A 14,110-nucleotide genomic window follows, 5' to 3' on the forward strand; every position below is an offset into this window, starting at 1 on the left:
TCTTATTCAGTTGCTGTCAGACGGGCCATAAGTAAAAATAGGCTTACTAAAAACCATATCAGATCAGTAACATGTAGGATAAATTCATGGCAGGTCGAAAAACCAATTGGAATAGGCTAACCAAAACCCGTATTAGATCAGTGAGATGTAAGATAAATTTCATGGTGTACCAAGTAGAATAGGCTAACCAGAAACAATGTTAGATCAGTAAGATGTAGGATAAATGTGCAGTCAAGTAAAATAGGCTATCCACAAACATAGAAGTTTAGGACCTCTAAATAAGTAATCTTAACAAACCAAGACAGCTTAGGAATATATAGAAGAGGAGAAGAAGTAAATCACTCCATACGCAGAATCAGGAGCATTTCAAAGAAAAGATGTAGGATAAATTCATGGCATGGCGAAAAACCAATTAGAATAGGCTAACCAAAACCCATATTAGATCAGTGAGATGTAGGACAAATTTCATGGTGTACCAAGTAGAATAGGCTAACCAAAAACCATGTTAGATCAGTAAGATGTAGGATAAATTCATGGTGTGCAGTCAAGTAAAATAGGCTATCCACAAATATAGAAGTTTAGGACCTCTAAATAGGTAATATTAACAAACCAAGACCGCATAGAAATATATAGAAGAGGAGAAGAAGTAAATCACTCCATATGCAGAATGAGGAGCATTTCAAAGAAAAGATGTAGGCTAAATTCATGGCATGGCGAAAAACCAATTAGAATAGGCTAACCAAAACCCATATTAGATCAGTGAGATGTAGGACAAATTTCATGGTGTACCAAGTAGAATAGGCTAACCAAAAACCATGTTAGATCAGTAAGATGTAGGATAAATTCATGGTGTGCAGTCAAGTAAAATAGGCTATCCACAAACATAGAAGTTTAGGACCTCTAAATAAGTAATCTTAACAAACCAAGACAGCATAGAAATATATAGAAGAGGAGAAGAAGTAAATCACTCCATATGCAGAGTCAGGAGCATTTCAAAGAAAAGATGTAGGCTAAATTCATGGCATGGCGAAAAACCAATTAGAATAGGCTAACCAAAACCCATATTAGATCAGTGAGATGTGGGACTAATTTCATGATGTACCAAGTAGAATAGGCTAACCAAAAACCATGTTAGATCAGTAAGATGTAGGATAAATTCATGGTGTGCAGTCAAGTAAAATAGGCTATCCACAAACATAGAAGTTTAGGACCTCTAAATAAGTAATCTTAACAAACCAAGACAGCATAGAAATATATAGAAGAGGAGAAGAAGTAAATCACTCCATATGCAGAGTCAGGAGCATTTCAAAGAAAAGATGTAGGCTAAATTCATGGCATGGCGAAAAACCAATTAGAATAGGCTAACCAAAACCCATATTAGATCAGTGAGATGTAGGACAAATTTCATGGTGTACCAAGTAGAATAGGCTAACCAAAAACCATGTTAGATCAGTAAGATGTAGGATAAATTCATGGTGTGCAGTCAAGTAAAATAGGCTATCCACAAATATAGAAGTTTAGGACCTCTAAATAGGTAATATTAACAAACCAAGACCGCATAGAAATATATAGAAGAGGAGAAGAAGTAAATCACTCCATATGCAGAATGAGGAGCATTTCAAAGAAAAGATGTAGGCTAAATTCATGGCATGGCGAAAAACCAATTAGAATAGGCTAACCAAAACCCATATTAGATCAGTGAGATGTAGGACAAATTTCATGGTGTACCAAGTAGAATAGGCTAACCAAAAACCATGTTAGATCAGTAAGATGTAGGATAAATTCATGGTGTGCAGTCAAGTAAAATAGGCTATCCACAAATATAGAAGTTTAGGACCTCTAAATAGGTAATATTAACAAACCAAGACCGCATAGAAATATATAGAAGAGGAGAAGAAGTAAATCACTCCATATGCAGAATCAGGAGCATTTCAAAGAAAAGATGTAGGCTAAATTCATGGCATGGCGAAAAACCAATTAGAATAGGCTAACCAAAACCCATATTAGATCAGTGAGATGTAGGACAAATTTCATGGTGTACCAAGTAGAATAGGCTAACCAAAAACCATGTTAGATCAGTAAGATGTAGGATAAATTCATGGTGTGCAGTCAAGTAAAATAGGCTATCCACAAATATAGAAGTTTAGGACCTCTAAATAGGTAATATTAACAAACAAAGACCGCATAGAAATATATAGAAGAGGAGAAGAAGTAAATCACTCCATATGCAGAATCAGGAGCATTTCAAAGAAAAGATGTAGGCTAAATTCATGGCATGGCGAAAAACCAATTAGAATAGGCTAACCAAAACCCATATTAGATCAGTGAGATGTAGGACAAATTTCATGGTGTACCAAGTAGAATAGGCTAACCAAAAACCATGTTAGATCAGTAAGATGTAGGATAAATTCATGGTGTGCAGTCAAGTAAAATAGGCTATCCACAAATATAGAAGTTTAGGACCTCTAAATAGGTAATATTAACAAACCAAGACCGCATAGAAATATATAGAAGAGGAGAAGAAGTAAATCACTCCATATGCAGAATCAGGAGCATTTCAAAGAAAAGATGTAGGCTAAATTCATGGCATGGCGAAAAACCAATTAGAATAGGCTAACCAAAACCCATATTAGATCAGTGAGATGTAGGACAAATTTCATGGTGTACCAAGTAGAATAGGCTAACCAAAAACCATGTTAGATTAGTAAGATGTAGGATAAATTCATGGTGTGCAGTCAAGTAAAATAGGCTATCCACAAATATAGAAGTTTAGGACCTCTAAATAGGTAATATTAACAAACCAAGACCGCATAGAAATATATAGAAGAGGAGAAGAAGTAAATCACTCCATATGCAGAATGAGGAGCATTTCAAAGAAAAGATGTAGGCTAAATTCATGGCATGGCGAAAAACCAATTAGAATAGGCTAACCAAAACCCATATTAGATCAGTGAGATGTGGGACTAATTTCATGATGTACCAAGTAGAATAGGCTAACCAAAAACCGTGTTAGATCAGTAAGATGTAGGATAAATTCATGGTGTGCAGTCAAGTAAAATAGGCTATCCACAAATATAGAAGTTTAGGACCTCTAAATAGGTAGTATTAACAAACCAAGACAGCATAGGAATATATAGAAGAGGAGAAGCAGTAAATCACTCCATATGCAGAATCAGGAGCATTTCAAAGAAAAGATGTAGGCTAAATTCATGGCATGGCGAAAAACCAATTATAATAGGCTAACCAAAACCCATATTAGATCAGTGAGATGTGGGACTGATTTCATGATGTACCAAGTAGAATAGGCTAACCAAAAACCGTGTTAGATCAGTAAGATGTAGGATAAATGTGCAGTCAAGTAAAATAGGCTACCCACAAACATAGAAGTTTAGGACCTCTAAATAAGTAATCTTAACAAACCAAGACAGTTTAGGAATACTGACCTAGTGACAACAACGCTAGAAAACGCATAAGGGAAAAAAAACAAAAGCCTCAACCCGATGAGGCACAGAACCCCACCAACGGCGGCGCATTGGCGAACTTCTGAGTTAGAAAGGTCACTATCCTGTCCCCAAAAGTTAGAATAAACGGTGCCACCACAGTCAAACTAAAAACACCACACCAAAACACATCAAACCGGGGAAGCCGGTGGGACTGATCTTCAACAATGTTACACACACAAAAAAAAGTTTCATTGTCGTATGTCTGCCAGTTATTGTTCAGTGCTGTGTTTAGTATAACGTTGTGCCGCACAGTTTGCGAATTTCGAGAAGGCGGAATTAGAGGAGCAACGCATCTGCATTAAATTTTCCGTGAAACTCGAGAAAGCCTTCACAGAGGCACACCAAATGGTGCAGGAAGTCTACGGTGATGAGTGATCACGCCCTACTCGGTGTTACAAATGGTTCACACGGTTTAAAAATGGCCGGACGGAAGTTAAAGATGACCCTCGATCAGCCGGCCGCTGTGACCGAGCGGTTCTATGCGCTTCAGTTCGGAACCGGGTTGCTGCTATGGTCGCACGTTCGGATCCTGCCTCGGGCATGGACGTGTGTGATGTCCTTAGGTTAGTTAGGTTTAAGTGGTTCTAAGTTCTAGGGGACTGATGACCACAGATGTTAAGTCCCATAGTGCTCAGAGCCATTTGAACCATTTTCAGTTCTAGGGGACTGATGACCTCAGAAGTTAAGTCCCGTGGTGCTCAGAGCCATTTGAACCATTTTTAGAAAATGGTTCAAATGGCTCTGAGCACTATGGGACCTAACATCTGTGGCCATCAGTCCCCTAGAACTTAGAACTACTTAAACCTAACTAACCTAAGGACATCACACACATCCATGCCCGAGGCAGGATTCGAACCTGCGACCGTAGCAGTCGCGCGGTTCCGGACTGAGCACCTAGAACCGCTTGACCACCGCGGCCGGCGAACCATTTTTAGAATCATGACTGGTGGTCAGACTGGTGGTCAGACTTGGGTCTGCGGTTATCGTGTTGGAACCAAGGTCTTTACATTGGGTCGGGAAAGGTTGTCCTAGTGAGACCAAAATAAAGCTCGTGAGGTCAGGTCAAATGTCAAAGCCATGCAAATTTATTTATTTATTTATTTATTTATTTTTTTTTTGTAGGCCTAGTTCATCATCGTATCACAGGGACAAATTGTTAATCGCTAGTACTGTCGGGAGACCGGCGAGAAAATGTGAGGAAGAAACGGCCTGAAATGTGGCGAGACAATTGATGGATCTTCCATCGCGATAACGCACCCGCTGATTCATCCCTGTTGGTGCGTTACTGTTCCACAAGAAACGAAATCACTGTGCTGCCTCATGCCCCATACTCTCCAGACATGGCACCTGTGGACATGTATTTAATTCCAAAGTTGAAAACCCCGTTGAAGGGACGAAGATTTGCGACAGACGAGATAATAGGAAATTCGCAGACAGTGCTTCGCGCGATCCAGCAAGAGGCGTGCGTAGACTGCTTCCGGAAATGGAAACGGCGTTGGTAGCGGTGTATCAATTGTGGAGGAGAGTATTTCGGAGACAACGCACAATAAGTAAAAAGGTAAGGGTAGAAAAAAAAATGTTGTGGACGAAATTCTGGAATATTTTGAACAGACGTCGAACACCGTGCCACTGTTGGAAAATACTACGGCTGGCCGTTGTGGCCGAGCTGTTATAGGCGCTTCAGTCCGGAACCGCGCTGCTGCTACGGTCGCAGGTTCGAATCCTGCCTCGGGCATGGACGTGTGTGATGTCCTTAGGTTAGTTAGGTTTAACTAGTTCTAAATTCTAGGAGACTGATGACCTCAGATGTCCCATAGTGCCTAGAGCCATTTCAACCATTTTCAAAATACTACTAGAGCCGTCCTCAGTCCCGGCGAGGCAACTGACGGTCAGGGGGTGCTGTACGAGTTTCGTGACGTCACATCGTGTTATTTCACGTTGAGGAGCATTGCCTCGCGTAAAACACAAAATAAGTCCTACGATGTCACGGGAACGGCCCGCGGAAAGTTGAACCAATAAGAAACGAGAACGCCCTCGACGTCTGAAGCAAAACTTGCGAGACGCCACATTGTATATGTTTTTTTCAGTCGAAGCCTCTTATTTTGTGGTTTTTGTATTATACCTTACAACCTACGGGTATGAACTGTTTCAAAGCACCAACACATGGACCAGCTCTCGAAAGCGTGTCGTTATTGGTACAGCTTCTGTACTAAAATTACTGGGAACATCATATTGGAGGTTAGAGAATTTTCGTATTTAGTTATCTTAAAGTATTATGAAAGTTAACCATTTTCAGGCAATGGCATGTTGAAGATTCATCAAAAAACGCGACGTCGTTGGTAGAATTTGTTATAAGTGAATGTCAGTTAATAAGCTGTCGGCGATGAAAGCTTTCTTCTACATCTGTATCAACCTGGATACTGTGCAAATCACACTTAGGTGCCTGGCAGAAGGTGGATTCTGTTTTTCTGGGTTAGTTTTAAAAGAGTTTTAATTTGATATATCACCTGCGGTTCAACGGCCGTCTTGTGATTTTTTAACACATTTATGATTGATAGACATTGCATTAATTATGCTGATTAAAATAAAGATATAGAGGAAAGACGTAATCATTCTCCTCCATTGTATCTGTAATTGCATGGCTGATGTATGACTGTTATCTTGGAGACTTCTGATGATAAATAGAAGTGATTAACCTGGAATCGTCCTGTGAGAAATTGTACAGCAAGTTTTATCAAGTGGCCTATGTGACAGGTCGTGTGTGTATTTAACATCCCATTAATCATATTTTATTGACGTTATCTTACTTGCACGTACTGTCATAAAATACACTACTGGCCACTAAAATTGCTACACCAAGAAGAAATGCAGATGATAAACGGGTATTCATTGGACAAATATATTATACTAGAACTGACATGTGATTACATTTTCACGCAATTTGGGTGCATAGATCCTGAGAAATCAGTACCTAGAACAACCACCTCTGGCCGTAATAACGGCCTCGATACGCCTGGGCATTGAGTGAAACAGAGCTCGGATGGCGTGTACAGGTACAGCTGCCCATGCAGCTTCAACACGATACCACAGTTCATCAAGAGTAGTGACTGGCGTATTGTGACGGGCCAGTTGCTCGGCCACCATTGACCAGACGTTTTCAATTGGTGAGAGATCTGGAGAATGTGCTGGCCAGGGCAACAGTCTTAACATTTTCTGTATCCAGAAAGGCCCGTACAGGACCTGCAATATGTGGTCGTGCATTATCCTGCTGAAATGTAGGGTTTCGCAGGGATCGATGAAGGGTAGAGACACGGGTCGTAACACATCTGAAATGTAACGTCCACTGTCAAAAGAGCCGTCAATGCGAATAAGAGGTGACCGAGACGTGTAACCAATGGCACCCCATACCGTCACGCCGAGTGATACGCCAGTATGGCGATGACGTACACACGCTTGCAATGTGCGTTTCGCGATGTCGCCAAACACAGATGCGACCATCGTGATGCTAAAAACAGAACCTGGATATCCGAAAAAATGACGTTTTGCCATTCGTGCACCCAGGTTCGTCGTCGAGTACACCATCGCAGATGCTCTGAGATGCAGCGTCAAGGGTAACCGCAGCCACGGTCCCCGAGCTGATTGTCCGTGCTGCTGCAAACGTCGTCGAACTGTTCGTGCAGATGGTTGTTGTCTTGCAAACGTCCACATCTGTTGACTCAGCGGCCGAGACGTGGCTGCACGATCCGTTACAGCCATGCGGATAAGATGCTTGTCATCTTGACTGCTAGTGATACGAGGCCGTTGGGATCCAGCACGGCGTTCCGTATTATCCTCCTGAACCCACCGATTCCATATTCTGCTAACAGTCATTGGATCTCGACCAATGAGAGCAGCAATGTCGTGATACGATAAACCGCAATCGCGATAGGCTACAATCCGACCTTTATCAAAGTCGGAGACATGATGGTACGCATTTCTCCTCACTACACGAGGCATCACAAGAACGTTTCACCAGGTAACGACGGTCAACTGCTGTTTGTGTATGAGAAATCGGTTGTAAACTTTCTTCATGTCAGCACGTTGTAGTGTCGCCACCGGCGCCAACCTTGTGTGAATGCTCTGGAAAGCTAATCAATTGCATATCACAGCATCTTTTTCCTGTCGGTTAAATTTCGCGTCTGTAGCACTTCATCTCGGTGGTGTAGCAATTTTAATGGCCAGTAGTGTACTTGGAATAGTTCGCATATATGACTGGAGACATGAGGAACTATGTGAGATGTAGCAGTGTGAAACAATGAATGACGTGAATGCTCCCAAGGACTGTCTTAGGTTTGCACTTGTCACAGGAGGCGGTGGGCGATGGAGGAGTACCGAGACGAAACGGCGTGCGGATTACTGCCACGCGAAGTAGCAACAACTCACTGCGACGGTATGAGAGAGTTGTGTATGGTGATTTTTTGCGGCGGCCGGGACAAAGAGAAGAGCGGCTAGTCTAGCCTAGACGGGTTGTCGGCTATTAGCGGTTGCGCCATAGCTGGCGGGCCGTCTGGCTGGTGTCTAGGAATCTCTCTCTCTCTCTCTCTCTCTCTCTCTCTCTCTCTCTCTCTCTCTCTCTATCTCGAGGAGGGCGTTGCTAGGCGAACGCTTCAAGGGCAGCAGTCGCAGGGGGAAGTGCTGAAGCCAGAAGACAAAAGACCGCGGAAGACTGAAAGCGGCTCTGGAGGCACTGCGCTCCGTACACACACACACACACACACACACACACACACACAGGCGCTCGCGCGCTATATCATTGTTTTCTGGCGCTGATGATAAAACATTATACGGAGTTTCCAGAATGAGAATTTCACTCTGCAGCGGAATGTGCGCTGATATGAAACTTCCTGGCAGATTAAAACTGTGTGCCGGACCGAGACTCGAACTCGGGACCTTTGCTTTTCACGAGCAAGTGCTCTACCATCTGAGCCACCCAAGCACGACTCACGCCCCCTCCTCACAGCTTTACTTCTGCCAGTACCGCGTCTCCTACCTTCCAAACTTTACAGAAGCTCTCCTGCGAACCTTGCAGAACTAACCCCCCTGAAAGAAAGGATATTGCGGAGACATGGCATAGCCACAACCTGGGGGATGTTTCCAGAATGAGGTTTTCACTCTGCAGCGGAGTGTGCGCTGATATGAAACTCCTGGCAGATTAAAACTGTGTGCCGGACCGAGACTCGAACTCGGGACCTTTGCTTTTCACGAGCAAGTGCTCTACCATCTGAGCTACCCAAGCACGACTCACGGCCCCTCCTCACAGCTTTACTTCTGCCAGTACCTCGTCTCCTACCTTCCAAACTTTACAGAAGCTCTCCTGCGAACCTTGCAGAACTAGCACTCCTGAAAGAAAGGATATTGCGGAGACATGGCATAGCCACAACCTGGGGGATGTTTCCAGAATGAGGTTTTCACTCTGCAGCGGAGTGTGCGCTGATATGAAACTCCTGGCAGATTAAAACTGTGTGCCGGACCGAGACTGGAACTCGGGATCTTTGCTTTTCACGAGCAAGTGCTCTACCATCTGAGCTACCCAAGCACGACTCAAGCCCGGTGCTCACAGCTTTACTTCTGCCAGTACCTCGTCTCCTACTTTCCAAACTTTACAGAAGCTCTCCTGCGAACCTTGCAGAACTAGCACTCCTGAAAGAAAGGATATTGCAGAGACATGGCATAGCCACAACCTGGGGGATGTTTCCAGAATGAGGTTTTCACTCTGCAGCGGAATGTGCGCTGATATGAAACTTCCTGGCAGATTAAAACTGTGCGCCGGACCGAGACTCGAACTCGGGACCTTTGCCTTTCACGAGCAAGTGCTCTACCATCTGAGCCACCCAAGCACGACTCACGGCCCCTCCTCACAGCTTTACTTCTGCCAGTACCCCGTCTCCTACCTTCCAAACTTTACAGAAGCTCTCCTGCGAACCTTGCAGAACTAGCACTCCTGAAAGAAAGGATATTGCGGAGACATGGCTTAGCCACAACCTGGGGGATGTTTCCAGAATGAGGTTTTCACTCTGCAGCGGAGTGTGCGCTGATACGAAACTTCCTGGCAGATGAAAACTGGCAGAAGTAAAGCTGTGAGGACGGGGCGTGAATCCTGCTTGGGTAGCTCAGATGGTGCCGGGACGGTAGCTCTGGGTGTTCGGTCAGAGCGCTGGTTGGCCTCTGTAATATAAAAACTGTGTGGAAGGATCAACAAACGAACTTTAACGGATGTCATGTGAAGTCCGCAGCGACCAAACACAACGATAAAAAAATAAATAAATAAAAAAGATGGTAGAGCACTTGCCCGCGAAAGGCAAAGGTCCCGAGTTCGAGTCTCGGTCCGGCAAACGGTTTTAATCTGCCAGGAAGTTTCATGTCAGCGCACACTCCGCTGCAGAGTGAAAATCTCATTCCAATATTGTCACTATTATTACTATCGGTGGCTGTGGTGTCAGACACAAAGCATTAAGAACCTGAAGTCTTCCAATTTCTGGTATTTCAGAAGTACAGCAATCGTGATTTAGGAACAGCACACATAGTGCACACATTTTAACTTGGTTGAATTTAAATTTATTGCAGTGTGCAGGTCAAGCAAGGGCCGGAATGGAGGGGAGTAATGCAGAGCTTGCATGTTTTATGCAAAGGGTCTACCCTCACTGTGAATAGTTAGCGTTCGTATCTGAGAGGAAGTTGTCGGTAGCACTTGTGGTACACCACGAACTCCTTCGTCATTCGTTCTAGCCGGCCGGTGTGACCGTGCGGTTCTAGGCGCTTCAGTCTGGAACCGCGCGACCGCTACGGTCGCAGGTTCTAATCCTGCCTCGGGAATGGATGTGCGTGATGTCCTTAGGTTAGTTAGGTTTAAGCAGTTCTGAGTGTAGGGGACTGATGACCTCAGATGTTAAGTCCCATAGTCCTCAGAGTCATTTGAACCATTCGTTCTAACACGCCCCCCCCCCTCCCCTCCTCCTCCCCACATACAAACTAAATAACATTCATCTTTTATAAAAATGTTCCGAGAAAAGTCAGTTTAGTTAGGTGCTAAGTTGGTGTAAATTTGGCACGGAGGGTGGGGGGGGGGGGGGCACTAGCTAACGTCTAATTGCAGTCGGGGGTAATAGTCTAAGAAAGTAATAAGTTTCCTTTAATTTACGTTGTTAACATTTGACGATGCCACTATGGCTGCAGTATGTAGTGGACTGGCAAGACAGCCAATCCACAATGGACGGGAGACCGAAAGGCACGCGTTTAAGCTCACACAGGATGGCGTGAGGTCTGGAAGAGGACAAGGTCTTTATAGTAGCAAGAAAAGTACGTAGCTGCTGGAATACTTAACTTTAATCCATAATTGGTGAACATCGGTCTGACTGTACATGCATCCCAAGATAAATAACAAATGATAATGGCGCCTTGCTAGGTCGTAGCAAATGACGTAGCTGAAGGCTATGCTAACTATCGTCTCGGCAAATGAGAGCGTAATTTGTCAGTGAACCATCGCTAGCAAAGTCGGCTGTACAGCTGGGGCGAGTGCTAGGGAGTCTCTCTAGACCTGCTGTGTGGCGGCGCTCGGTCTGCAATCACAGATAGTGGCGACACGCGGGTCCGACGTATACTAGCGGATCGCGGCCGATTTAAAGGCTATCACCTAGCAAGTGTGGTGTCTGGCGGTGACACCACACAGTACATTAGGACTTTGTTTTTATGAAACAGATACTGATGATGGTTATTAAAGACCGAAACCGGTAATCTGTTAACAAAAAGTTTGTGACCATATACGTAAATTAAAGGAAACATTACATATACGGGTCACTGTTTTTCCCCACGATGTCGCAGCTTGTGAGTCTAAGAAAGGTTGGTAATCACTGACCACAGGAAAGAAAAGTAGTATTGTGGGATGCACAACTCTTCCCCCCCCCCCCCCCCCCCCCCCCTCTCCGTCCCCACCGTTAATTTATCACAAGCTTTTTATGTCACCATCTTTTTCTCCGCACGTGGTATGCTCAGATTTCTTTTTTTTTTTCCCCTCCGAGGGGTAAGTAGCCACGCTGATTGTGTAGCTTCTATATTTTGTGCAGAGCCAATGCGGCGGTGCGTTTGACGTGTTTGCCTGTGTGTCCCCGGCAGGTGCTGCTGGACGGCGTGGGCGGTCTGCAGGCGGTGGCTTCGCTGCGCGACCACGCCGTGTACCGGGCGCTGAACGCGCGCAACCAGTTCCGCGCGCCCACCGAGTGGGGGCTCTGCCTGCGGCCCAGCTCCAGCTCCAGGGTGGGGGCGGGCGGGGGCGGCCCGGGGGCGCTCTTCTGCGTCGCCTGCGAGTCGGAGCGCGCCAGGCTGTGCTGGCTCACCGCCATGCGGCTTGCCAAGGTAGGCCAGCGCTGCCCATCTGACACACACAGAGATATGTACAGATGGAAGACAGGGTTCGACAGACGGAGAATAAAATTAGACGGGGGGGGGGGGGGGGAGGGGGAGTTAGAGAACGAGATGGACAGAGAGGGAGCGAGGGAGAGGGTTAGAAAGACAGTGAGAGAGAGAACGAGAGAGGGAGCGAGAGAGTTAGAAAGCGTGTGAGACAGACACAGAGAGAGTGTGTTACAAAGAGTGTGGCGGAAGGAGAGAGAGAGAGAGAGAGAGACACTTAGAAAGAGAGTGAGGGAGAGAGAGGGAATGTTAGAGTTAGAAAGAGAAAGAGAGAGAGAGAGAGAGAGTGTGTGTGTGTGTGTGTGTGTGTGAGAGAGAGAGAGAGAGAGAGAGAGAGAGAGAGAGAGAGAGAGAGAGAGATGGAATGTTAGAGTTAGACAGAGAGAGAGAGATAGTGTGTGTGAGGAGTTAGAGAACGAGATGTACAGAAAGGGAGGGACTGAGGGAGAGGGTTAGAAAGACAGTGAGAGAGAGCGATAGAGTTAGAAAGCGAGTGAAACAGACAGAGAGAGAGTGTTACAAAGAGTGTGACGGATGGAGGGAGAGAGAGACTTAGAGTGAGGGAGAGATAGGGAATGTTAGAGTTAGAAAGAGAGTGTGTGTGTGTGAGAGAGAGAGACAGAGACAGAGAGATGGAATGTTAGTAAGAAAGAGAAAGAGAGAGAGAGAGAGAGAGAGAGAGATAGATTCGAATGTGTGTGAGGAAGAGAGTGAGGGACAGGGAGAGAGAAAGTGAGTTAGAAAGAGGAAGTGTGTGTGTGTGTGTGTGTGTGTGTGTGTGTGTGTGAACGAGGGAGAGATAGGGAATGTTAGAAAGAGCATGAGAGAGAGAGACAGAGAGATGGAATGTTAGAGTTAGAGAAAGAGAGAGACAGAATTAGATTCAAGTGTGTGTGAGGATTTACACAGAGAACGAGATGGGCAGAGAGGGAGGGGATAAGAGGGAGCGAGGGAGAGGGTTAGAAAGATAGGAGAGAGAGAAAGAGAGAGATCGAGAGAGAGAGACAGACAGACGCAGAAAGAGAGTGTTACGAAGAGTGTGGTGGACGGAGAGAGAGAGAGAGAAAGAGAGTGAAAGAGAGATAGGGAATGTTAGAGCTAGAAAGAGAAAGTGAGTGAGTGAGAGAGAGAGAGAATGAGAGAGTTAGGAGACAGAGAAAAGGAGTGTGTATTGGGAAGATATAATAAGACTGTGTTACAAAGAGAAAGAAAGTAGGTCCGGAAGAGGAGAAAGTTACGAACAGGGAAAAATGTTTAGCACCAGAAAAAGCGAGCGTGTTAGACTTTCATACGTGTTCCAGTAGGTCCACCTGTTACTACCGTCACAAAATTTAAGTTTGTGTGAATAATGTTGTAATACACCGAACTTCGCTTTTCCTCCACTGCTATCTCTTCTCATTACGTCTTCGTCGTCTGCATGGCGAGTGGTTAAAATACTGTGTCCGTTCCGCCAATCCCTATCGAGTGGAAGCTAGTGCGAAGGACGTTACAGTCTGGAATGTGCGGAATCCTGCCTGCAGCTGTGGCGGTTACTTTTTCAGTGGAACCTATTGCCTCAAAAACTGACCAGAGTTGCGAATTTCGACCCAGTTTTATTTTTATCACTAGCTTTCTGCCCACGTCTCCGCTAGCGCACGCACGCTACATGTATTTTACGCATAAACACGGTTGTTTATCTTATTAAAGAGGCTTATTCGCCCAGATCGCACATAAAAAAACGATGATTATTAGATTTAGTGGAATTAAATCGACATCTTCAGATCATTTGTGTAGGAAATTTTTTACAAGGCCAATCCATTTCGTCGACTGTCCACTTTCAGTAGACATAAAAAAATATTCCGTAGTACTGTCTTTTCTCATCCATTAAGAGAATAGCTGTGTGAACAGTGCATAATAGTTACAAATAAAATATATGACATGTGCGTAGCCGAGCGGTCTAAGGCATGGACTGTGCGGCCGGTTCCGGCGGAGGTTCGAGTCCTCCCTCGGGCATGGGTGTGCGTGTTTGTCCTTAGGAAAATTTAGGTTAAGTAGTATGTAAGCTTAGGGACTGATGACCTTGGCGGTTAAGTCCCGTAAGATTTCACACACATTTGAACATTTTGACATGTGCGTAAAATGTTTCCATTTTGTGTCCTCCTTGACATCTGATCTTTTTGTGT

At 44.8% G+C, this 14,110-nt stretch overlaps 1 protein-coding gene across 1 annotated transcript in view; it reads left to right on the forward strand.

The window, feature by feature from the left end:
• LOC124553621 (growth factor receptor-bound protein 14-like) overlaps nt 1-14,110 on the forward strand; it is a 1,033,185-nt gene that overhangs the window by 958,431 nt on the left and 60,644 nt on the right. The window contains exon 9 of the mRNA XM_047127476.1: nt 11,652-11,891. Within this exon, the coding sequence (XP_046983432.1) occupies nt 11,652-11,891 (240 nt within the window). The remainder of the gene's footprint in view (nt 1-11,651; nt 11,892-14,110) is intronic.

This window comes from Schistocerca americana, chromosome 11, assembly GCF_021461395.2.
Source record: "Schistocerca americana isolate TAMUIC-IGC-003095 chromosome 11, iqSchAmer2.1, whole genome shotgun sequence".
Classification (NCBI taxonomy): domain Eukaryota; kingdom Metazoa; phylum Arthropoda; class Insecta; order Orthoptera; family Acrididae; genus Schistocerca; species Schistocerca americana.